The 24262-nt window shown below is 52.1% G+C and overlaps 10 protein-coding genes across 10 annotated transcripts; 3 read left to right on the forward strand and 7 right to left on the reverse strand.

Annotated features, from left to right (window-relative positions):
* Positions 1-794: 794 nt before the first annotated feature.
* KVR01_012664 (uncharacterized protein) lies at positions 795-1954 on the reverse strand (the record flags this gene model as incomplete). Its single annotated transcript, XM_044786205.1, has 1 exon — positions 795-1954. The coding sequence occupies one exon, from the start codon at positions 1952-1954 to the stop codon at positions 1043-1045; it is 912 nt and encodes a 303-aa protein (XP_044638475.1). The 3' UTR covers positions 795-1042.
* A 523-nt stretch (positions 1955-2477) lies between these two features.
* KVR01_012543 (uncharacterized protein) lies at positions 2478-3512 on the reverse strand. The gene is made up of 3 exons (XM_044782273.1): positions 3285-3512; positions 3113-3224; positions 2478-3038 (listed from the first exon to the last, which is right to left on the reverse strand). The coding sequence occupies exons 1-3, from the start codon at positions 3366-3368 to the stop codon at positions 2563-2565; spliced, it is 672 nt and encodes a 223-aa protein (XP_044638354.1). The 5' UTR covers positions 3369-3512; the 3' UTR covers positions 2478-2562.
* A 155-nt stretch (positions 3513-3667) lies between these two features.
* On the reverse strand, positions 3668-5037 carry KVR01_012563 (uncharacterized protein). The gene is made up of 2 exons (XM_044792569.1): positions 4470-5037; positions 3668-4400 (listed from the first exon to the last, which is right to left on the reverse strand). Exons 1-2 carry the CDS (start codon positions 4854-4856, stop codon positions 3852-3854), a joined length of 936 nt encoding a protein of 311 aa, XP_044638374.1. The 5' UTR covers positions 4857-5037; the 3' UTR covers positions 3668-3851.
* A 2082-nt stretch (positions 5038-7119) lies between these two features.
* On the forward strand, positions 7120-8915 carry KVR01_012677 (uncharacterized protein). Its single transcript, XM_044792980.1, has 5 exons — positions 7120-7407; positions 7483-7992; positions 8045-8112; positions 8164-8249; positions 8311-8915. Exons 1-5 carry the CDS (start codon positions 7255-7257, stop codon positions 8667-8669), a joined length of 1176 nt encoding a protein of 391 aa, XP_044638488.1. The 5' UTR covers positions 7120-7254; the 3' UTR covers positions 8670-8915.
* Positions 8916-9313: 398 nt separating this feature from the next.
* On the reverse strand, positions 9314-10557 carry KVR01_012554 (uncharacterized protein; the record flags this gene model as incomplete). The annotated part of the gene is made up of 2 exons (XM_044784023.1): positions 9314-9501; positions 9558-10557. The coding sequence occupies 2 exons, from the start codon at positions 10555-10557 to the stop codon at positions 9314-9316; spliced, it is 1188 nt and encodes a 395-aa protein (XP_044638365.1).
* Positions 10558-11393: 836 nt separating this feature from the next.
* On the reverse strand, positions 11394-12538 carry KVR01_012686 (uncharacterized protein; the record flags this gene model as incomplete). Its single annotated transcript, XM_044785986.1, has 2 exons — positions 12267-12538; positions 11394-12207 (listed from the first exon to the last, which is right to left on the reverse strand). Exons 1-2 carry the CDS (start codon positions 12527-12529, stop codon positions 11394-11396), a joined length of 1077 nt encoding a protein of 358 aa, XP_044638497.1. The 5' UTR covers positions 12530-12538.
* A 284-nt stretch (positions 12539-12822) lies between these two features.
* On the reverse strand, positions 12823-14895 carry KVR01_012605 (uncharacterized protein). The gene has a single exon (XM_044788604.1). It carries the CDS (start codon positions 14605-14607, stop codon positions 12919-12921), a length of 1689 nt encoding a protein of 562 aa, XP_044638416.1. The 5' UTR covers positions 14608-14895; the 3' UTR covers positions 12823-12918.
* Positions 14896-15765: 870 nt separating this feature from the next.
* Positions 15766-17030, forward strand: KVR01_012671 (uncharacterized protein). The gene is made up of 2 exons (XM_044785122.1): positions 15766-16180; positions 16252-17030. Exons 1-2 carry the CDS (start codon positions 15943-15945, stop codon positions 16851-16853), a joined length of 840 nt encoding a protein of 279 aa, XP_044638482.1. The 5' UTR covers positions 15766-15942; the 3' UTR covers positions 16854-17030.
* Positions 17031-17637: 607 nt separating this feature from the next.
* Positions 17638-18288, forward strand: KVR01_012615 (uncharacterized protein; the record flags this gene model as incomplete). Its single annotated transcript, XM_044794723.1, has 1 exon — positions 17638-18288. One exon carries the CDS (start codon positions 17638-17640, stop codon positions 18286-18288), a length of 651 nt encoding a protein of 216 aa, XP_044638426.1.
* A 1642-nt stretch (positions 18289-19930) lies between these two features.
* Positions 19931-21987, reverse strand: KVR01_012561 (uncharacterized protein; the record flags this gene model as incomplete). Its single annotated transcript, XM_044791089.1, has 6 exons — positions 19931-20296; positions 20369-20478; positions 20533-21034; positions 21097-21423; positions 21491-21648; positions 21705-21987. 6 exons carry the CDS (start codon positions 21985-21987, stop codon positions 19931-19933), a joined length of 1746 nt encoding a protein of 581 aa, XP_044638372.1.
* Between the last annotated feature and the right edge of the window lie 2275 nt (positions 21988-24262).

Here is a 24262-nt window from a genome sequence, read left to right on the forward strand (position 1 = left end):
CGCATATCGCGCACCCAACCCACCAGCACAGTCGCATTGTTTCATGCGGTTTGTGCCATCTCTGCAGCACATCAGGCAAACCTAAGAGCTTTTCCTACAGATGACGGGCTGGTTGAGTACCACAAACAGCTCAGCTTCCAGCATTTGATGCAAAATATGCATAGCACAGACCATGACGAACGTATGGCATGCCTTGCTACGCTATGTCTTTGGATACTCATTCACTTCATTACTGGTACCCCGGGGGCATGGCGCGAGGTCACCAAGGTCACCCGGGATTTACTCGAAGGCATTGGCTGGGAGACCTGGGGCCAATCTACTACTGCTTCCTTGACATATCAATCTTTCTCCACCAGCTTTGCTCTTATACAGGCTCAGTATCTCGGACGGCAGGAGTCTCTCGCGCCTTTGAAGCCTAGTTTGACAGGGTTTGACACGGGTCAAGGCCAAATGATCCCGCCACGTTCCCTTGAATTGCTTTCTTCTTTCAACGCCAAGATCGCGCGGACCCCCCTGTTGGCGCCCGGAGAGCTCGACCAGCTGGAGATGGAGTTCGCTCTGTCCACACCGGAGCCGTCAACTGACTTTGACGCTGGCAACAAAACCTCAGCACTATTACACCATCACCGATCTCTGTTTTACTACGCCTGTCTTCTCTACTTCAAGGGCAACTCGGGGAGACGCGGGCCTGAGGACGAGGTCCAAATTTTGGTGTCCAGGTGCCTGGACGACATGGAGAATATCGATAAGCTGCAGAAGGATGCAAACCCAAAGACGTGGATCTACGCGACAGTCGCTTTCGAAGCTTCGGACCCAGACCTACGGAACAGGGCGAGATTTCTCTTTTCCAAACGAAAGTCATTAGGAATCGCTACCTGGAATACGTTATTGGAGGCAGTCGAAGAAGTGTGGAGGCGTCGTGATACTAGCCCTCCAGGATTCCTGCCTCAACCTTGGACACGCATCCTAGCAGAAATGCCGGAGCTCGACGTCGTATTGTATTGATATGAAAAGAGATACCTCCCACTATTTTAAGGGCACGTTAGACGATTACATTCGGATCCCGCTCGACTTCAGCCATCAAGTCTTTCCCAGTCCTAAACACAACCCCGGAAAAGTACTTCTCTCGATGTGCGGCAACTTTCTCAGCTGGAAGAGAACCAGCGTGGCTGGCAGAGAAAATTCCGTACTCCGCAATAATACGCTCCTCACCCTCGGGATGAGCAACAATATCCTCAATCAGCTGGTTGAGGCTGCGGTGCTTGATCTTTATATCGGGGTACTTCTGACGCACCAGCGCCACAATCTCATTCCAGGTAGTTTTCTCCCCCGAGATATACGTGTACTGCTCCCACCGAGGCGCCTGGAGAAGCTTAGCAATCGCGCGGGCGACGTCCCGAACGGCAGTCACGTCGAGCGGCTCGTCGCCCGTGCCGGGGATCACCGCACTGTTGCCCGCGAGGTTGACCGGGATCGCGTCCCCGGCGTCCTGGAGCCTGCGGTTGTGAGCAGGGACGACATAATCCACGAACCAGCCGGTGGAAAGCAGCGTCCACTCGAGCTCGCCCTGCGCGGCGAGCTCCGCGCGGATGACGCCCTGCAGCCGCGAGTAGAACCCGGGCTGGTCGGGGAAGTCCTCGAGGTTCCCGCCGTACTCGGCGGGGATGAAGCGCCTGCAGGTCTTGCTCTTCCTCGCGGCCTCGATGAGGCGGCGGTGCACGTCGATGAAGGCCGGCGTGTAGTCGAGGATGGTCGAGATGAGGGCGGTGCTGCCCTCGATGCCCTCCAGGATGGAAGCGACGGAGTAGTCTGTGACGAACTGCTGGACACCGGGGATGTTCTCGAGTTGGGGCTTGATGGACCGGGTCAGGATGACAACGTCGATCCCTGCGGCTGGAAATTCTTCTGCGAGATAGCTTGTGACAGCCCCGGAGCCGGCGATAGCGACACGCATTTTGGATGAGATGGGATTTTTAGAGGGTTAGATTGAGATACATGTCCAAGTATCTGTATTGTTTGAATGTCGATAGCTTGAGAGCTAAATGCTTTCCGAGTTGCCCAGCTGGCGAGAGAGCGAAAGCTCGAGATTTATATTCGGGGCAAGCCATTCGAGATGCCTTACTGCAAGGCACCGTGTCGCGGTGAGTTTCCAATTGAGGTAACTCTGAGAAAAGATCCATCCCGCTGACAGATCCCCTATTTGCAATGAACTCGATGTTATGTAAATGTTGTGTTTATAAGCAGTAGAGCGAGACGCTGAGCCAAGTCTACCTAGATACTGATGGCGACAATGAAGCCGAGTTGGAGATCATCAGAGCCGGCAAGCGTGCAGATCATTGCTTCATTAGGCAGTTCACCGCGAGCTCTCCTCTTGGCGCCTGTGTGGTTTGTCACCAAGTAAATGTGCCGCACAAACCTTGGAAGTACTGAAACAATCGCGTCACGGACTGTGATTTGGGATATCACATTGATACACATTTATTCAAGTCATGTCGGTTTTGCTTATTGATTGGAAGCTAGAATCTTCGAGAACCCATCAGCCGTGAAAAACAGGTGGGCCAGCTAACTCCGTTTCCATGTCGCATCAGCATCAGGGTGAATCTCAGGCTCCTTGATGTACTCCCGTATCTCCTTCTTCCTCTTCCAATCCGCACCCCCGAACCTGGAGTCCCTCTCAGCCACAACCGTCTCAAAGTCCGGCATCTGCTCCGCCTTGGTGAAGCTCGTCATGAGCTTCGGCTCGCCCAGCGGGATCTTGTGGCCCTTGTCCACCTGCCACAGGTGGTACACCTTGCCATACAGCTCGATCACGTCCTCCATCTCGGCGGACTCGGCCTTCTCCCACGCGGCCTGCGGCACGAGTGCGGAGGGCTGCGGCATGATGAGCATGCCCGACTTGACCTCGAAGACGTGGCTGTGCCAGAGCCTGCGCTCCTCGGTGTCCAGCGTGGAGTACAGCTTTGGGGTGATCATGTACTCGATGCCGATGAGTCGGGCTCCTGGGTTCGGGCTGTCGTAGAGTATGCACTGGCGGACGTCTGGGAATGCGATTAGCGATGAGGTGGCCGCATAGGACTCGGATGGAAACTCGGGATAGCCAGGGGTCGCTTACCTTCTGTCAGGTGACTGCAATAGTGATTTGCCTCGACGAAGCGCTTTGGGTCGTCCGCATAGACATGGAACGCGTTCAGATGCGCGCAGATACTCTTGACCGGAGTGAAGTCCTGTCCAGCGCCGTCAGTGCCCATTTCTCTCATTGTTATACGAGAGAATGTCGTCCTCACCTGAGTCATGCCTGCACCTGCCTCGAGTATCTTACTCTTGGTGGTGCGCTCGTCCCCGGCAACACCTTGCTGCGATTCTGACATTTTGGTTCGAAGCACCTGAACTATGCCAGTGTGTGATTGGTTTTGAGGGTGTTCTATCGTATTGTAGCACCGGAGAGCGGAAGGGTGATCTCACTGTGTGTTTGACTTGAGACCTTGCGTTTATGCTTGTGATGTGGATGCGCGTTTGATGCAGAAGCGATGTGAGGTTTGAATGTTTGGGTGGGTGTATTTGTGTCCCGCGTTACGTCAGTGAGCGTCATTCATCACCCAGACCACCCCAGACCACTCAGCACTGTTGACGGGTCGATTAGGAATCTCGTGCCGCACCAGAATCCAAACTGCATGCAAGTGAGAGCAATTGAGGACTACCTAAGCAGTCTATAAAACAGGTCAAGTCGATTCTCAGTTGAGTTGAATTTCCTCAGTGCAAGATGTGAAAATTATGTCACTCAAGCTCTTGCATCAAAAAGACTACCTGATGTACTAGTAGTAAGAACATGTGCATTAATATGCTCGCGCTGATCATGCTCTCTTCTTGACCATGAGTAACACCCCAGCCTCTCCGCCTCGGACCATCTCCTTGCCCTCCTCAACCCCAGCCTCACGTAGGAGTCTTTCTATCGTCCTGCGCATCTTCCGGATGACATCGTCTTCTGTACCAACCAACTCCGGGTGGGCCTCCCGCCACCTCGCGACTGGGCTAGCAGTACCCAACAACTTTTCCAGTGTGTCCAGGTCGAACACCATCTTTCCGTTCTCGAAGAAAGACTCGTCATTCCCGTCAACACCCCACTCCTTCCGATAGAACGTGGCCTCCTCAAATTCTGGCACCGCAGGACTGACCGTCCACGGCAGCCCGATGGTCGAGTACAGGTTCCGGGTCAGCCAGTTGCCCTCCCCGAAGAAGGGTGCCAACTCCTCCTGCTCTATCTTGCCCGTGGCCTCATTGATAGCTGCTGCATTCGGGGTGGATGGGTGGATTGTATTTGCCTTTGAGCACCACATCGCCACCGTCCCGCCCGGACGGAGGACACGGGCTGCAGATGCCCAGAAACGCGGCATATCAAACCACTTTCAGGTTTAATCGATTATGTTAGCAATTGATATATGAGCGAGGATATAGAATGTGATGAAACTCACGTGGGCGCATGTAGCTGCTGTGATGAGGTCCACGCTCCCGCCCGGTACGAGGGCAGGGTCGATGTCCTCAGCCGTCGATACCTCGAATCTGAGCTTGCCCTTGACATCTTCCGAGCTCAAGAACGATCGCGCGGCGCTGATCATGCCCTCCGATGGGTCCAGACCGATCGTGTTGCTGAAACTTGGCGCAATGGCGAAGGTGGCGGTGCCGGGACCACATCCCAAGTCCACCGCAGTCTCGAGCTTTCCGCCCGTGGACGTGTGATGCGAGATGATGTCTTTGTAGAGGCCTAGACTGTACTTCAGGCGGTTCTGAGCATAGTTGTGGCCTTGGTCCTTGGTGTATGCCCTGAAGGTCTTTTCCGTGTCTGTCTGCTGTGTGGCCATCTTCGATACCAGCGGGCTTTGAGACCCCTGCTCACGAACGAAGAGGGGCAGAAGTACAATGAATATGGTTTGATATGATGCGCGGGTTTCAATGCCTTCCACGAAAGTGAAGATGATGATAGCTCTTTTCAATGATCCGATGCGAATAAAAACACAATTCGGATGAGACACAGCATTTCGCTGCCTACTTAAGTGGGTACCCTAGGGTATTTTTAGGTTATGTCAGCTTTGCAGAACGGCTGAATTCCGGTGGAGGCATCGGAGTGAATGCACAATCCCCACTCCGGTCCGGGTTTCGGCTTCTACTAACTAACGTTGGCCAACAACATTGGAAGTCGTCAGCAGCCTTCCGTACCGGGGCTTAGTGGGCTGCACCTATGGTAGCCCCAGTTTGATCCTGCCTTAGAAGGGGAAGGCTTCCCCCTACTAGTAGGGCTAGAGTTAGAGATTTTAGGTATGAAAGTCACGCAAGGACTTTTGGGGAAGAAATACGAACCTGGGAGTTGTCAAAGAGGCAGTTATGAAGAGCAGGTAGCTAGACCTTGAGCTTACCTAGCTACACGCTAGACTAGATGCCAGACTAGGCGCCAGACCAGACACCAGACCTGTAAGACTGAAGGGAGAGGTCAGAATAGCTTTTTTAGAAAAGAATTCCTTTTTGGCCAGATCTTATTCCTAAGCAAACCAAACACTCTAAGGGATAGTCACATCATCTCTATACCTCGTGTCTTTAACTCTAGACCCGAGGGGGAAATCTACATATGTAGCGCTCAGCGCAAACATGGCCCCTAGGGCAACCATAGCCCATTTAGGTTGTTTTTGGAATCACCCCCCTTTCCCGATACGGTTCTCTCAGTCTCAGGAGGCCTGGGCCATATAACACCAATTATCATTCTTTTTTACGAACTATGAGGACCACGGTTTTCAAAGTGGCGAAATTAGGCACTGCCTGTCAGCCTCATACACGGATCGGTGACCCTATCCGGAGTCTTCGTTAGGAGAGAGCCCTGCCCAGGCGCATCATGTTGTCTTTCCCTGTGCAGGATGCTGTGCATCGGGAACTACCCGTGGACAATTAGCCGGCCTGGAACAGAATCCTGCTGCGCAACCCTACCGCGGGCTTCTTACATGCGGTCTCATGAGTTTCAAAATTGGCCTTATCAACAAAAACGCTGCATTTGGAGTTGGGGGCGACGCCCCTCGTTTAGAAGCCATACATTACTTCGAGATCTCTACTGCATGGTGTTCCATATTTCCTTGCTAATTTCCAAGATGAGACAGATCTGCAGCAGACGGATGCGCAACAGCGGGCACTTGGCGGCTCAAGTCTATATTGCGTGCATGCTATGTTTGCTAATGCTTCCAGCGACGTCCTCTGCCAATTTCTACAAGTTTCACGATAAACAAGAAGTTCAAATGATCATATGTCGATTCGAAGGTGAGAACTGCCCGGCTACCGCATCTTTTTGCTAATCATGTCTGCAGCGTTGTGGGATCCATCTTTCATTCTTTCCTCCCAAAATTGCCCAAAGGGGTACCGGTAAATGTGTATCGTCGTACTTCAAATGTCTGGAAATGGAAATACAATGTTCTGTAACGAATGAGTCCTGCAGTTCATGGCGATTTCTGTACATATATATCACTTGGAAAACTCATCGGGCAACTCATCATTGAAGACGGCTATCTGAGGATGACCACTGCCCTGGGGAAGACAATCAGGTGTATGCATGCTTTGAAGGTTTTCGCACCACAATAAAGGATCATACCTCTATTTTCCCTCTGTCCAGGTGCAGGTGCTCTAAGACCATGCATGTGGGCTGCCCGAACACTTACATATTGTTTCTCTTGGCGGCATGTTTTGACGGGATGATCGTTCATTACGCGGCTCTGGAAAGCTGACATTGCCGGGTGAACTCAGCCTGCTGATCCAAGACGCATGTGAATCAGCTCGCTGATGCCTGCCTAGGTATGTCTCTGTGGGGGCTGTCATTCCTTGATTGAGCGGGACTATTGCATGTTGTGTTACCCAAACTCGGTCGTCCGTTTTATTCAGCCCCGGCAGATTGCTGCACGCAGTGCCACCCATCAGCAGCGTGTCTTCTCATCCAACACCGGGCTTGGCCTTGTTATTGACCCTGATAGGATCAGTGACAGGGTAAGAAGGGTCTGTCGAAGCCGGGACGGGAACGACGGGAACCATGGTTACAACGGAGCCCTGTTTGATACCCTGATAGGCTTGGGTATGGGGCATTTTCGTGGGTAGGTCAAGCAGACGGCACGCCGTTGCAAGTTCTAATAATCCGCTCTTCCCCACAGTCTGACATATCTTTACATTTTGACACATCCGCATTTGTTCTTTAGCGTCCATGGCAGACGAAAAGTCAGGTTTCGCATCGCAATGCCAAGATACTACGAAACCGCACCGCACGCCCTAGCCGCTGGAATTGCCTTTCCCATAATAGGCATTATCGCTGTGGCTCTGAAATTCAAAGTGCGCAGGATACAAAATCAGCCTTTGAAGGCCGATGATTGGACTCTGGTACCAGCCACGGTGGGCCAATTTTCAATGCCCCGACTCAACCTACAGCGAACTTGAACAGCCACTGAAGTCTTGCCCCATCTGCAGCTGTTCACATTCGCGATTGGCATCGCCATATCGCATGGTGCGACGCATGAAGCAATAGGATGGCCACTCAAGGAGCGTCCTGATACTACTGGTGATACACCACCAGAAGCAACCTCCCAAGAGAGACTGGCGCGAACGGTGTGGTCTACTTCGAACTCTTCTCAGGCCTCTGCTAATTCTCAAACTGTCCAGATCCAATATATTTTCCTCATATTGTATCCTCTGGCCCTCGGCTCGACAAAACTCTCGCTGCTTTTCCTTTACAAGCGAATTTTCTCAATCAGTAGGAGAACGCGTCTTGTGATTTTGGCTACCATCGGGGTTGTTGCTGGGTGGATGATCTCGATATTCTTCGCGGAGCTGTTTCAATGCAACACGAGATTTTGGGCCAACTGGGGCTCGTCTTATGATCTCAGGACCCAATGCAACAGGACCACAATGATCGTATTTGCTGTCGCTCTGACGGACTCGCTCCTCGATCTGACGATCCTGAGCATGCCTATCCCTATGGTACACTCCCCACATACTCACAGGCCCAAATCTGGAGCTTACATGGTGGCAGATATTACAATTAAGGCTGTCGACTGGTCGGAAAGTCGGGGTGCTCTCAATTTTCCTTCTAGGAGTCGTGTAAGTGTAAACGCATTTAGCGGCAGGGGGTAGTACACTGATTTGTCGCAGGACGGTCACGGCGTCCATTGTCCGCCTCGCCCTGATTATCCCGCTTGTATTCACTCTCTACGAGGCAGACGTCAATCACAGATTTGGTTCGTGCTTGAAATCTTGCCTTTGACAGTCATATGATCGATCGAACTGACATGATTACAGTTAGCATCACAACCTCTGTTTACTGGGGAATGGTCGAGGCAGGCATCGGGATACTCGTCGCCTGCCTTCCCACACTCCAGTTCATGCTTCGGAAAAATAGGTGGAGGGCAATCATAGGGCAACCCGTCAGCGCGCAGCAAGCCAGCACAGGCAACTCGATCCCGCACTCCTTCAAATTGAAGTTGGGAAGCAATCCCGAGATTCAGGTGGACCGCACGTTCGATGTCACATACGACAACATGGACACAAATCCTATTTTATCGCAGGCTCCGAACGTGACTCAAAATAACAGGACAAGTGAAGGTGGGACGGATGACATCGAAATGCAGGGCTTCCAATTCAAAGGACACTCACGCTGATGGGGAGTCATTTAAAAAGTGGCATTGTTCGGAGCTGGTCTCCTTAGACAGCCGCAGAGATCACCCCTGAGGAAGCCGTTCCAGCATGTGATGGTCGGAGATGTATAAAAGCGTAGGTCAGTTTGAGTATAATGAACACTGTGGAAGATGAGATCCTGTGTCAAGATGTATTTCAGCGGTCCTGTTGTATCTTTATGTGTGTTTAACAGAGGTCTTGGTACAACGAAGTGGACGTACATATCCGTATTCTATGTCTAACTACTATGTCCCGTTGAAGTGTTCAGCCCGCTGTTGGGGGGGGGGGGCATGGAGATCACCGCTCGTTGACTGTCTACTGCGTGCTTGTTTTTCTAGGTGCATTCTCTCGTTATTATGGAGTTAAATCAGTGGACACTTGATGGTCGGAATAGACAAAAGCTCAACACATTTTTAAACTAGTCAAATATCTTCCAAGGTTGCTACTACGTTTCAAGCTACTGAAGCGTTAATCGCTTTTCGGATTTTGGAGTTAAGATCTAGTTGGTGGTCGGGATGTTCACTCCTAGATCATCTCAGAAATCTTCTATCGTGCACAAGGTCAACAGATTATTGCCACGAAAAGACTTGTTTACGGTTTCCTATCAAATATGGGAAGATGCAGTGGCTTAGGCCTGGACCGCATGCAAGATAATTCTCTTGTAATCTTCGACCGCAGTCTCTAGCTCTCCCACGGTGATCGCTTCATTGGCATTGTGTGAGACTAAAATGCTTCCCGGCCCGTAGAGGTATCGAGTATGGTTCCCCTTGAAAGCAGGGATATCTGTCCCGTAACTCACTACAGTTGTCTCAAAGCCTGAGGAATAATTAGTCTTCAGTGATTCAGTGAATAAGTGTTGCCGAAATACTTACCGTCGACGTCACAATTGGTCTCAATTGCACCGGATTGCCTAGTATCGCACGTGAAGTCGAAAGCCTCCTCATCGACATTCGCCAGGATTTCGCGAATTCTGTCTTGAACGACAATAGCGCCCTCATCCTCCGGGCCAATGCCGATTCGGACAACGATTCCAGCGGTTGAGAGGTCAGGGACCACGTTGATCGCGATTCCTCCTGAAATGAGACCCACGTTGGTTGTCGTGTTGCCATACCGCTCGCTGGTCCCCAAGTCCGTGTCGATGATCTCAAGCAGGCCACGCATCATCACCTCGTTGGCGCTCTTGAACAACCAGGGGTATCCGCTGTGCCCGGACTGTCCGTGGGCTGTGACGGTGCAGGCCATACTGCCTTTGTGGCCGCAAGCCAGGAGCCCCTCGGTGGGCTCGCCGAAGATGGCGGCTTTTGGTGGGTCCGGCTGCTGCGAGGTGATGTTCGAGAAGTGCATCATGCCGTCGCCGGTCCTCTCCTCGCCCACCACATAGACGAGCATGACGTCGTCGCCGGTGACTTCGCCGGCGGACAACAGCTCCATCACCGCGGTTACCTGGGTGGCTACGCTGCCCTTCGCATCTACCGTGCCGCGCCCGGCGATGACTGTCTCGGCCGTAGGCGGGTCAGGTCCATCCCGTGAGTATGGGATGTATGGTGGAACGGTGTCGATGTGGCTCGTGACCACAACCTTGGACGAGTTGCCCATGCGCGAACTGGGCCATGCGACCACGTTAAACCGCACCGCCGAGCCGTTGGACGATGGGAGGGTCTGCCGCTCTGCCGTGAAGCCCTGACCCGTCAGGTACTCGATGAGAAAATCGCCGACTTCAGCCTCACTGCCTGTCGTGGACTCGAAGTCCACAAGTGACTTGTGCAGGTCAAGCAGGCTGTCTCGATATGGAGGGGCGGTGGAGTTTTGGGCCACGGCTGCAAGGGATTGCAAGCCCGCGGTAAGTAGCACGGATAGTTTCAAGAGCCCCATTTCGATTAAACCCACTTGGAGAAGCTGAAGACTGTACATGCAAGAATGGTGGTTGCACACTTCATGCAAGATGCTTCGTGGAGGGTAGATATATACTAGTAGTGGGTTGCACCTCTTGCACGTGGGAAAAACGTGCTGTTCAGCTCCGAATCTTTATGTTTCCGACGCAGGTGCACTCTGAATATGTGCCCCTTCATCTTCCTCCTCTCGCCACTCGGGATCCCTCAACGCGAGCTGAGTTCGCATTGACGGTGCCAAGCACAGAATGCATCCCAGTACCCAATTGTCTGGAGCCCCAGTTTAACCCTGGGGACGCCAAGTTGTGTCACCTACCATGTCAGTACAGTTACGGGCGTGGATCGTCGCCAACTAACATTGAATCATAAGTTTGAGTGCGTTAAGAAGGAACGGAGTGCTTCTCCGCAGTGTACCTACTTTTCGTCGCGGACTGGATTACGAACCGGATAATGACGGAAGCTTCCGTGCGTCTCGGTCTGAACAAAAGGACCGCTGCAGTAGCATTTTGTCAGCTTACCTTGCATACTAATGCCAGTTAAACCCTTGGCTAACTGGCTATGGCTGCATAGAGCGCCAGAAATACCGACTGTAATGGCAAATGCAATTGTCCTCACCGTACCTTGCAATGATGACAAGTGAGACCTTGGGGACGCCACTTCACGGAGTTCAAAGGAAAGTGTGGGGCAGCCAAGAACTGAATCAAGACTTGCGTGCTTACGTGCATCTCAGAACTGTATTCGAACTCCTTAAACAATATGTCTTCAAATCAGACTGTATCCTTGCTGGGGTGTTCCCAGTGTTGCTGTGGACTACCTACACTACAGCTCGACAACCACCTTCTTGTAGCTCACGCCTCTCTTGTTCTGGTCGATACCCTCCTGGATAGAGTCCAGACCTTTTCCAACTATCGAAGGAGGAGGCAATGCCTTCAGGTCCCCGGTACCCAGGGCCTCTGGTACAAAGGTTTCCCAAACGGCGCGTGTCACGTCGTCGTATCCGTGGCCAGGCAACAACAAACCTGCAAGGACACACTTGGCCTGGAAGTCCTCTGGTATATCCTGCGGGGGTAGCACCAGCGCCGCTTTCTTTACCGAAACGACTCCGTCAGACTTCAATGCATCGAGCACCGGAACCAGTGCGTCCTTGACGATCTCGGGCTCAGAAATGGCATCAAATATCCCCACAAACTCGAGCCCACGATCGCCGTGAAGGGTCTTGATAGCTGAGACGATGTCATTTATCACACCGGTCGACTTGTAGTCAAAAACGTGGTCCGCGCCCAGATCTGACTTCAGCGCGTCAAGGTTTCGGGCCGAGGCGGTGGCCAGGACCGTCAGACCGCTCGCCTTGGCTAGTTGGATCGCAGCGCTCCCGACGGAGGATGAGCCGCCCCAGACCAGCATTGACATCCCTTTGCCGCTCCGTTGGGCAGGTGAGGCGCTCGGTGCAGGCAAGGCAAGGTAGTCCTTCGCGTACAGACCCATCGCGGCGGTGGAAACAGCGAGGGGAAGAACAGTAGCATCGGCGAAGGTCATGCTGGCGGGGATCTTGCTCGTGAGGGAGCAATGGACGGCGGTGTAGAACTGGAAGGCGCCGGACTGGGGTTTGTGGTCAATTATTCCGGTACAGTGTCTGCGTGGATTTGTGAGCACGGGATGCTATCGCGATGATTCATCGATCATTGCACTCACGCTAGAACCCGGTCGCCAATCTTGAACTTTTGGACTTCGCTCCCCACCGCATGGATCTCACCAGCGATGTCCGTGCCAATAATTGCAGGAAAATCCCCGACGTATGAGCCGCTGTCCTGTTGCTTCCAATCGAGAGGGTTGATAGCCACGGCGTGGTTCTTCACTATGACCTGGTAAGGTCCCGGCTGGGGAATATCGGCCGCGCGGACGGCGAGGGGCCGGACGTCCTTGCCTTCCAACCATGCTGCTTGATTCGATGCCATCGTGTGAAGATTGTAACAGTAGTATTGCATCTACAGAAATTGTGTTTGATGTGGTCGACAACGAACATCTTTTAAAGAGGGATATTGCATGGATCTACCAGCCGGCGTTTAGCATCGTCGGCGTTAACTAGCGCCATAAGGGGATTAGGATTACCCAGACCGGCAAGTGATGATGCATCAATCGTCCTACAGCTCCGGTCGGAGATAAGAGATGCTATGCGCACAAGTGTTGATATAAAGCATAGGACAGTGGGTGGAACATGAGGAGTCGACAAACGTGAAGTTCAACTGAGTGATCAGGCAATGTTGTATATTGAAGTCCGTACAAACAGATTGTAATCTGCGGACAGTATAATCTATGTAATGTAGCCTGTGTTGTGTCTGTTGGCTCAATATCGGCACGTCCCCATGAGTCTCATAGGCAATTCCTCTTCCCTTTTGCCAGTGCCATTGTCGTAGAACCTCCACTGACTCTTGTAGTTACGACTGAGGTCTTTCTTTAACAACAGCGCTCTGAGCAGCTCAATCGGCATCTGATTCGACCTGAGGATACGGTCATGGAAGTCCTTTTCTCCCATTGCCTTCGCGCCTAACACTTCCTGCCTAAGGGCATAAAGCTGCATGGCGCCGAGGAAATATCCAGCCTGGTACAGAGGGCTGTAGTCCCCATTCAGAGACCGCCGGACCTCACCTTCAGCGGTCGCTCGCTCGTGGCCGACCATGTCCACCAGCAGGTCGATGCACTCCTGGGGCGTCAATTCGCCGAGGTGGAACCTCAGACTGAACAAGATCCGGGCACACCGGTGCATCCGCCAGAACAGCGTGCCGATCCTGTCCTCTGCGGAGACGAAGAAGTCGCCACGATCCCAGAACACGAGCTCCCAGTACATGGCCCAGCCCTCGACGTAGAAGGGCGTGTCGAAGAGCCCGCGGTACGGCTTGTGCCGCTGCGCCATGAAGATCTGCAGGTGGTGTCCCGGAATCATCTCGTGGAAGGCCGTCGCGTGGCTCAGGTGGGGCCCGTTGCCACGCATGCTCATCAGCTTGTCCTCGTGCGCCATGGTCGGCGTCGGGTAGGACACGTAGATGGACGGCCCGCCGAGGAAGAATGGGTTGGTTTTCTGGGCTTGGGGCGTCATCATGAACATCCTCCAGTAGTTCTCCGCAGTCTTGGGCACGGTGACCAGGTCGTTCTGCTTCACGTATTCGGTGGCCTCGACGACGAGCTGCCTTACCATGGTTGGTTGTTTCCCCGGCTCGACGTATATGCCCTGGACGTGTCGCAGCGCAGCTTTCCAGTCATTCCCGTAGCCGAGCTCGTTGGACGCTTCCTTCATCTCCTTCTCGCACCATGCGTACTTCTCGTCGGCAATAGTCAAGAGCTCCTCGGGGGTATAAGGAATCATCTCGGCTTCGAGCTCGACGAGCAGGCCATCCCTTCCAATCGGCTCACCGACGATCTCATCCGCATCGTTGGGGCGCATGCCCGCTAATTTGGTCTGAATCACGGGCACCAAAGACTGCAGAGCCTGGATGAGTGCTGCGTATGGGGCCTTCACCCACCAGTCATAAAGGGGTACATAGCCGCCCAGAAATTGCTCGAATTCGGCGAGGTACGTGATAAGTTGGCCAATGTTCTCGAGTGCCCGGTACGCCGCTTCCTTGCTGACATTGAGCCTGTCGGACGAGATCTGTGACGTGGTGTTGTTGACTGTGCCTGTCGCTTCGTGCATTACGCTGGCAACCCATTTCGGCTCCAACTCGTCAATCCTGGCAGCCTGGCGAAGTTCCCACAGGTCCACCAGGGCGGGCGCAAAAGGCAAAAGCGGAGAAGCATCCTCGTTCCTCTTCTTGTCCAGTTTCAGCTGCCTGATCCTCCTGTTCAGGTAGCCGTGGAGGAGCAAGTAGTCAACGCGGGCATCCTGGTCGTAGGTATCAAAAGGTGCCAGCTCTAGCGACGCCAACTCGTCCCCGTAGTAGGCCAACAACAAGTCATGGCGCTTGCTGGAGAACGTGATAGCCCAGAAGGTCTTCATGTCCTGTTCGTCTTCTGTGACACGGACAATGCGGTCCTGCATGCTCTCCGTCTCGCTCTCGATCTCGGGCTCCGGCTCGACCGTTCTCCGATCAGGGCGTTCGTGATGGCCGGCGGTGGCTGCTATAAGGTGTGCTTGCCAGGTATCACATGGACCCGGCGACGAGGGCGGAGTGAGTTGTTCGCCGTCTGAGTCCGACACTACGTCCCAGTCCTGCTCTGCATTCCCGTGCGCCGTCGAACGGTGACTGGTCGGGTCATTGACGCTGGTTGCGTCCGAGATTGGTGTGCTGCAATCGCTGACATCTTCCGAGCTTGAGGCACCGTCTGCGTGCAGCTCGCACGTGGAGAAGGGACAAGTTTGGCGTCCAGGAGCCACCGAATTTGATGTCCAGCGGCACGCCATGGTGTACAGGTGGGGGTCTCGCTGCCTTCTGCTTTTGTATGGGAATAACAAAAGAACAGGAGCACGCCCGGCTCGAGACCTCAAGAGCTATGGAGGATAGTGCCTGTGGCGGCGTGATACCCGGAAGCTTCCTTATCTCGGCCGGTGTGGGGAACTCGGAGATTTGTACCGGTGACCGCCAACCGGCACCAGGCACCCCCCGGGCTCGTATTGAGACGCGAATCCGAGCGTGGAGAAGAGGCGGCTAGCTCAAAGGCTGGCGTCAAGCCCCCACAGGGGCATGATGGACATCCCACGGTGTGACTCGTAGGATCCTAGCCCCCAATTCCGGCGAGACTTAATCGGGGTGCTTGCAAATGTGAGAACCTTGGAACCTTGGAAGTCATCAGCGGCAACGCAGTCGCACCTCTCTGCCGCCTGTGCTATGAACGCCTATTAGTAGTACCATCCAGCCAGAGTGAGTAGTTGCCCAGATAGACAAGCAGATGTGAATTGTGAATATCAAGGCCACGGAAGCAGGCACGCAACTGGTCAAAATTCTAATTTGTTCAGTTTTTGTTCTACCTCTAGTTGACTGTCTACGAATATTATTCAATACACGTAGCAGCAACCAATAACCCCAAACCAATCAAAATGATCTGGGAATTCCAGCCGCGAGATGGACTCGCAGGCACTAGTTCCTTCAATGACCCGATCTGACAAAGACTGCCCGGTCCAGTCACCCCGCCGAATTCTAGCGCCTGAACTACACTAGTTTCACCATGTCCTCAAGTGCTATTCAAGCTCCCGACGTCCCCGAACTCCGCTTCGAAGGTAGGGAACACGATTTACGTACATCTCAGCCTGCATCCGCACCTGGACGTATATAACACTCAGCAAGTCGGTTGTTGTCGTGAACAGTCCAATTCATTTCACACATTCTCCAAATCCATCCCCTCAGCGGTTACAGGCGAGCCAAGGCCACCTATCAAAATGTCTTGTCCAGACTGCTTTTCCGGCACCGAACACAGTGGCACCCCGAGGGGCAAGGTGGTCAAGCTGCACGGCTTGGATACCTACGTGACCGAGCCGCCGGAGGGCAGGCCCGCCAAGGGTATCATCGTCTATATTCCTGATGCCTTCGGCATCGACTTCATCAATAACAAGATCCTGGCCGACATCTACGCCGCCAAGGGAGACTACAAGGTCTATCTGCCAGACTTTATGCTCGGTATGTACCCCAATGACCCACCCTGGTATCCACCTGCCGCCTCGCCCATGTCATACTCACAATCAGCTCAGGCCACTCGTGTCCAACCTGGCTCCTGGCCAACATGGACGGCATCGGCAAGCACGGCAGCTACCTCTCCATGCCTTACCACATCTTCTGGACCATGTGGGGGATCATCCCGTGGATGCTCCGCAACCGCCCCGGCAAGAGCTTCCCCATCGTCAAGAAGTTCTTCGAGGACCTGCGCAGGGAGACGGGGCCGGCAACACCCGTCGGGGCGGCGGGGTTCTGCTGGGGCGGGAAGCACGTCGTCCTCCTCGCCGACGCGCAGCACAAGACCGACGACGGGAGGCCCTTGTACGACGCGGGGTTCACCGGCCATCCGAGCTTTCTCGAGGTGCCCAAGGATCTCGAGAGGATCGCCGTGCCTATTTCGTTCGCGGTCCCGGAATATGATAACCAGCTGAAAGTCCCGCGTGATACTGATGTGCTCAGTCGGATCATGGAGGGGAGACCCGAGGCTACCAAGGGAGAGGTCAAGGTGTATGAGAAGGTCGGCCATGGATTCTGTGTGAGGGCTGACATGAAGGTTGACGATGTGGCTAAGTCGGCTGCAGAGGCGGAGGATCAGGCTATTGCATGGTTCAACGCTAAGCTGGGTAAGGCTCTATGAGGTCTGGTGTGCGGTACGAGGCTGAGCCACGTGCCCACGTACTTTATTCTCTTTCTACTGTTATTGGCACCGTATTTCTTTAAACGCTGGGTCTTGAGTGCTTACCACAGTATGAAGGCGCCATGTATGTCCTCGGACGTATACGGAATAGAAGCGAAACCACATATGGCTATCAATGCGAATCACTGGCAGACCAGGTGGAAAGTCACGGACACTGCCAGCGTGTTTGTTTCTCGTGTGCTATCACTGAATGGGGTTTCCTCTATATACGCGGCCGCATATACTATTTCCCGCGGTCCATACAATCAACTGCCTCTAGGTCAATGTGAATTTATGTATGCCGTTATCCGAATGTTCAGTACACTGAATGATGTATTAGGTCGTCGTGTCACGTGTTGATCCGATAAAAGTATTATCCTAAGTCAGTAAAACGGATCACAACATTTGAACGTTCTGGGTGCCGTTTCAAGGCAACCTTGGAACTAGGCTTGCCGGCCCTTTCTTTGTCTGTTCGGGGGTAATACTTACCACGCCAGGTGCTAACAAAGACGTTTGTCAAAAAGCAATTATTCGGCGTCGTGGACAAGGAAATCGCCGTCTGCCGCTCCTAGATGCATATCTCATTATTGATTATAAATTGCACATCACTCAAGCCGAGTACTTTCTGAACTATATGCTTACGAAACCAATCTCCACGCCGTCCTTGTGTGTGTAGAACCTAGTCACTACAGCCTTCTCACCACCATCCCTTCTGAACAACACAAATTGAGCAACGTAGATCGTCATGGCGCCCGTGGGACCAGTCATCACCCTTATCAGACACGCGCAGGGATGGCACAACTATTACAACGACTGGAGCATCCTAGATCCGACATTAACAGACCTGGGAGAACGTCAATGCCTGGCTGTCCAGAGGAACTTCCCTTACCATAACAAGATAACTCACATCCTTGCCTCACCTTTGAAACGCACGATTCAAACAGCCGTCAATTGTTTCAAACCAGCAATTGATCGTGGCATTCGGGTCCAACCCTTGCCAGAAGTCATCGAGATTGGACCGGAAGAATGCAATCAAGGGCACAACCCAGAGGATATCATTGAATGGGCTAGGTCTACGTTTGGTGGCGACTTTCTTGACGAGCACATGTTTAGCTTGATGCCTTCAGACTGGTCTGATAATTCCACAGGGCTGTATGAATACAGGATGTATGAATACACAGAGTCAAAGCTGCGCCTGAGGGCCGAGATCGCACGACAGATAATTCGGAGGACGGCGATTCAAGCTGGCGATCGTGCGCATATCGTTGTCGTCAGCCACTCGCAGTTTTTGCCATACCTCACGCAGGAGCAAGGCCCCGACTGGGGGGTTGCGGAGTGGCGTACATATACCATAGCATCGGACAACGCGGCCACCATGACGCGAATCCATCTTTAAGACCGGAATTCAGTGTGTCAGCTTAGATCTGTGTCTCCATGTGCTTCAATGTCTATTTTAGTGGAAGTAGAATAGCGAAATTAAAGTTACTTGAGAAGTCATGAAAGGGCTCAATTGCTGAAGGGGGACCTGCTGATGACAAACTTGAGACTGATGTGGTAAAGCTGTGACAGGCAAGAAACTAAGATTTCGTCCAGTCAGTGTGTAATTTTGTGTTCTGCTTTCATGAATGAGCGCAACTTCAAACCTGGGCATGGTCTTGCAACATTTTAGCATGCAATTGACACACCTTCAGACCAACCATTCGTATGTCGCCCATGACACTGAAATTCTTTAAAAGATTATTTGCTTGCAACGTCTTCGAGCGCACTTTGTGAAGGACCGTACGCCTCCGGGAGGCATAAGAACGAAATCACTTGGTCACACTAATCCTGGCAACATCAAAGTAAATAAGATTGATCGTGGTGATGTACATAACTTCTACCTGATTTGACACCGAGGAGAACTGAGACTTTGACATAGACAAAAGCGGCTATATGTCTGTTGTTGAATCATGAGCTCTGAAAAATTCGCAATGTCAACTGGTTGCTCTCATGAAATGCCAACACCTCGTGCATATGGGCTTGAGAACCCGCCTCTGCAGCTCATTCTCCAAGTCATTGTTCTCTTGGCCAGAAGAACTGCCTGCCATTCAATGGTGGACAAGGAACCATACTAAGGTCTTTTTCTTCCATTGCTGTGGAACTTGCCGCTCGTCACAATGGAACAATTGAACTTATATATGTCAAAGAGCACCGAAAATCTTTTTTAGGGTTGGATTCCCCGGATCCGGAACAGAACCCAGTCCAGTCAGTATTCACCATTTCATCGAAATTTAAACAACAATCAGAATTGACAGGTAGGTTCAACGTATTCATCACTCCATTTCAAAGGTATTGTCAGCTTTCGCCAAATAATGTGCTCAAAGACATGGACGTACACGCAGCACGGCGCTTGCGGCCACAGCGGCTGGAGGTGCTGGAGTTTCAAAATCTGTCCCTCGACTCAGCCGTGCCGTGACCGAGAGAACCCTTCAAACTTTTACGCTTCTGGTACGAAGTTCGAGCCGTGCCCTTGCACGAATTGCCGTAGTATATACTGGCAGGATCCGGCTTCGTCAAAATGGCACCTCAGGAAAAGATAACTCCAAATGTGATGGCATGTCTCACATCAAAAAAGTGCTTGGAGTTTGTTCCAATGCAAAGAGAAAAGGTGTATCACTATTTAAAGTGGAAGTAACGTAAAGTGGAAGTGACGTTTCGAAGGGGATTTCGCAGAATGCTAGGATTTAGGACGGGGCAATCAGCCATTGTTACAATATATTTCATGTTCCACCGTATGAAGGCGCCATGTATGTCCTCGGACGTATACTACGGAATAGAAGCGAAACCACATATTCCATGTTCCACTAAATTAAAATCCCCTGTGGTTTTCAATCGACTAGAGCTTTTGTTTAAGAATGGGAAGTCTCTCCATATGAAGTTTCCCATATCTCTAGTGTCTCGATTTCTGAGCCTGCGAGGCAGGTCAGTCCACGTGGATTGGGTACCCTTCAAGAATGATATATGAAGCTGGAGATGCTCAATGCTGCTTGATTCAAGCATCAGGTCATTAATGCCCAGTCAGGATCTGATCCATCTGTCGTAGGCAACTGGCGCCTCTGAGAGGGGTTCTCGAACTGCGCTCCCTCAAAAGCAACCACATGTCCGCCGACGCATGCAGAGAATGAGACCTCCGGGAAGCTCTGAAAAACCGCATCGTGAGAGGTCGACAGGGCTTCTGTAAGTGTAGCGATGGAACCATCTGGTATAAGCGTTGTCCACGGTCGGCGACAACTCTCCCCTTGGCATGATTTCAAGACCAGTAGCAGAGCATCTAGACGCTTAGCGACATCAGCCACCGGGTGATTTATTATGCTACTACTGTTTGCATCTGAAGCTAACAGGTTGTTCAGTTGCCCCGGGTCGACCTTGAGACTCTGTCAGTACCTAGGTAGGATTCAATCTACCCTAGTCATCAAGGGGAGCCGGAATAAACTCACATCCATGTCATAGAGCTCATGCTCGTTAGTACACCAGACAGAGTAGTACACATTATAACCATCGCCGATTACACGAATGGATTTATACGTGTTGTTGAAACCCGAATCATCTTAACTCTGTTAGCATAGTTCCCGTCCGTGTGTGTGCTGTCGTCTTGGCATACTCGCATAAGCATTCCACTCGTTCGGGTTATCTGTTCCCCAGAATTCCACTTGCACATGCTCCCTTGGCTCTTCTGCAGTAGTGGAAGAGCTTTGAAGGACAGGAAGAGGTATAGGAGAACCGTCGAAATCATCTCGCAGAGGAATGCCAAGGAGCTCAAGGAACGTGGGTGCAAGGTCAAGATGTGAAGTTGGGGTGTCAACAGTCTCGCCCTCTGGGATACCGGGACCTCTGACTATTAATGGCACGTTGATGTCTTCTTCGTAACCGCACTTCTTGCCCGGCTGTAAGCGATGTTGTCCAATGTGATAACCATTGTCTGAGGAGAAGAAGACGTAGGTATTGTCCGTGATAGTGTACTGCTCGAGCTTTTGAAAAATCAGTTCTACCATTTCGTCGACGGCCTGAAGAGCTCGAAGCCGCTCGCGATAGTATTCGTCATTTCGTTCCACTTCGGTCTCGTTGAGCTGGGGTAATTGGGCAACCCAGCTAGCACCGGATGACTACGTGTCAAATCAGCGGGTCGTCCTGTCAATGTCTTTCAGACCGGAGTGTAGTTAGTTACCACAGAAGGGTTGAAGTTATCAGTTCTCGGCACTTTGGAATCTGCGAAGAGCCCCTTATGTCTTTCGGCGGGCATAGGTGGTCCATTACTTAGGGTGTAGGAGAATGACAGGACGTCGATAGTGACATTGACGGTCACATGAGGGGCGATTGGTGCAGCAGTAAGAAAGAATGGTCGACCATCTTTCACACCATCGGCCAAGAACCCGAGAGTTTTTTCCGCGACCAGATCCGTCGAGTATTCACCGTCATAGATCTTCGGGATGTCGAGGTTTCTTTGAAACCCTGGCTTCCAATACGAATATTGGTAGGGATCCAGTAGAAATTCCTGATCGCAGCCTCAGCCCTCCGGCCAGGGTTTCATATCTGGGTATGTATGTGAATGGTCTACTTACAGTGCCCTTGAACCCGGCTGGAAAGGGAAGAAAGTAATTGGCAATCGTGTGAGAGTTGAAAAGCTTCCCGACATAGTAATTATTGTACCCGGCGGCTTTCAGCCAGACAGGCAACCAATTGCTATTGAGGCCCTGTTTGATGAATTTTGGATATCCGCCTGACGACATATGTGAGCAACGACTACCTATCTCACATTCCTTATGAGACGCTCACCGTATGGTTCAACCACATCCGTAACGTTGTGGTTGTGCGCAGCTTTTCCAGTCCACAGTGAGACCCTCGAGGGACAACAGAGAGCAACCGTGCTGTAGTGGTGATTAAACGAGGTGCCCTTCTGTACAAGCCGCTTTTGGACGTAAGGCATGTAATCCAGACTGGCCAGTCGAGCGTCCTGGTCATCGGTTAGAATGAAGATGACATTCGGATCCAGCGCGGCCACGGCGACGACGATATACAGTATCTGGGCAAACGCGGAAAGGACAGCTCGGACATACATTTTGTCGGTGGTTGTCGTTTATGAGCTTCCTGATGGCTGTGAGTTTCTTCAACTTAGTATTCTCGGCGCGTGCACATGCACCTCTTATCAAGAACGAATCTATATGTAGTAGTTTGCCTTGCGATGAGGGTGTCGTCGAAGATAGGGGCATGAGCACGACAGCGGAGAAGTAATTAGAGCATCGGGCTCGACTAGCCTATTCCAGACGCCAGTGGCGCCCAAATGGGAAACATTCACATGTGGACAGTCACGCTGGTGTGACAATGCAACCTTAGAGACTGATCGGGCTGCAACCTTGAAGACTGATCCGGGGAAGCAAGTCGCGAGATACGACCGAACCGTCACAAATGAATTGTGTCCGTAATCCCTGATGCTTCCACGGCAGTGCTTGCAGTGCTTGAAGTGCTTGCCCCGCCGCCGCCCCCTCCCCCAGAAGGCGAAGCCGAGTGCCTAGGTATCAAGTTGGGTCTTAACTCGCAGTCCAGGTGCGGTTCCCCTTGATCTGCGTAGTCGATAGTCGAGGAAGAAACCATTCATTCGAGCTAGAATTCTCATCTTAGCCCTCAAGAAATCAATCCACACGCAGCATTCATCGTAATGGTATAGACTTGCAGTGCTGGCATGGGTCAGGAGTTAGTCATTGACGAAGGTTTCGACACGCCGCTCAAAGATTCTACGGCCAAGTCCTGCAGAAATCTTATTGGCCGCTATACACGATGATGCTGGAGAACTCGACTTGCACATGCTCTTTCATAGCTCGTCTTGATGGCCGTCTTCCGTGTCTTCGCACTACCAACAAATGAAACTATTACCCCTACTACACGTTTACGAATCTGCTGGAAACTCGTCGCCATATCCGTTTGCCCCCGCAATATCCTCTTCGTCATGATGTGATCTATTGCCCACTTCACACCGCTCAGAGCAACTCGCAGATTGCCCCGGAGGTGATAATACCCTGGACGCACGCAGCTGCGAGGCCCTGTAGTTCGCCGCAGCTACAATACGGTCACGATACTCTTGCGCGAGGTCTCTGAGATTCCTGTACGCATTAATCGCCTCATGGTAGGAAGATTCGCTGACCATTGAATAAATCTCGATCTGGACAATTCTATACCCGGGCATCATGTTGTGAGGCTCTGGTGGTATCATATGAATGCTGTAAATAGTAAGATCCCTTGGGCGATATGTTACGCTGAATGCGCAAGCGTTGCCGTCAAACTCCCAATCCCGTGGCGGGGCCCCTGTGTCCGGCATCGTTTTAGGGTAGTTCTGCAGGCTGTTCATGCAGCGAGCCCCCAGAACACCGTCGATACCAGCCTGCCTGCGAGTGATGACTGAGTCCTTGCTCTCAGTCACGAATTCCAGAAAGAAATTGGGCGCTATCGGATCTCGGCTGTAGTTACTCGGAACAATCGATGTTCTCAATGTCTTTTTCAGGTCCTTGTCTACGACAATTTGGCTGACACCCTCGTAATAATCTGGAGCAAGTTTTTTGACCTTCACATTAAAGATATCTGCGGGTTTCATAGTGGTGAACTGACGATTCTGCAGGCCTTGGAGCTTTTTTCCATGAAGGAGGGGCAACATATAGCTGACCAGATCGTTGTGCGTCGGGGTGTCTCCGAGATCATCGAGCGCCAAGTGATCTGAATGTTCTGTATCATGCGGTCGTTTTTTCCCAAGTCTCCTCTTGATCTCCTCGTAGTTTCGCGGTCTTTGTTCTGCTTCGTTGCGCCTGAAGAACTCCATATTATGGTCATTCATAGTCTGTTCAAAGTTGGCAGAATAAGCCCCTGAGGGTTCCTGCCGGCTTTCCGCTGCTAGAGTTTTCGTCTTGATGGTCATTTTCCATTGAAATAGCTGCGATTCGGAGTACTGAGAACACAGTTAGATCAAACATCTAGCGACATGGGGGTTAGGAGTGCATACGCCTCGGAGGAATCTGAGATTGGGCCCTCCACGTCTTGCAAACTGGTTCAGATCAGGGAACACTTTGTACAGTGCTGGGGGGATGAAATTCGCTCGGTGGCCGGTCGTTTTGCGTCGATCGAGTTCCTGTAAGGCTCTAGTCGTGAGCCAAACTTTGGATAAAGAGTCCCAGTATTGTGGTTGAGATGAATTCGCTGCTGTCCTGCACTTTGTAATTCGAGCACCTGCGATGGTGCTGTTTCCCGGATAACGTTTCTGCGAAAGCGCCCTTGGACTCATCGGTAGATTTCAGGCTCGCTTTCGTTCACAGAGAGAGAGAGAGACAGTTAGCCGGGGTCCACGAGTA

The sequence above is a fragment of the Diaporthe batatas genome (genome assembly GCF_019321695.1).
Source record: "Diaporthe batatas strain CRI 302-4 chromosome Unknown Contig00020, whole genome shotgun sequence".
In the NCBI taxonomy this organism is placed as follows: domain Eukaryota; kingdom Fungi; phylum Ascomycota; class Sordariomycetes; order Diaporthales; family Diaporthaceae; genus Diaporthe; species Diaporthe batatas.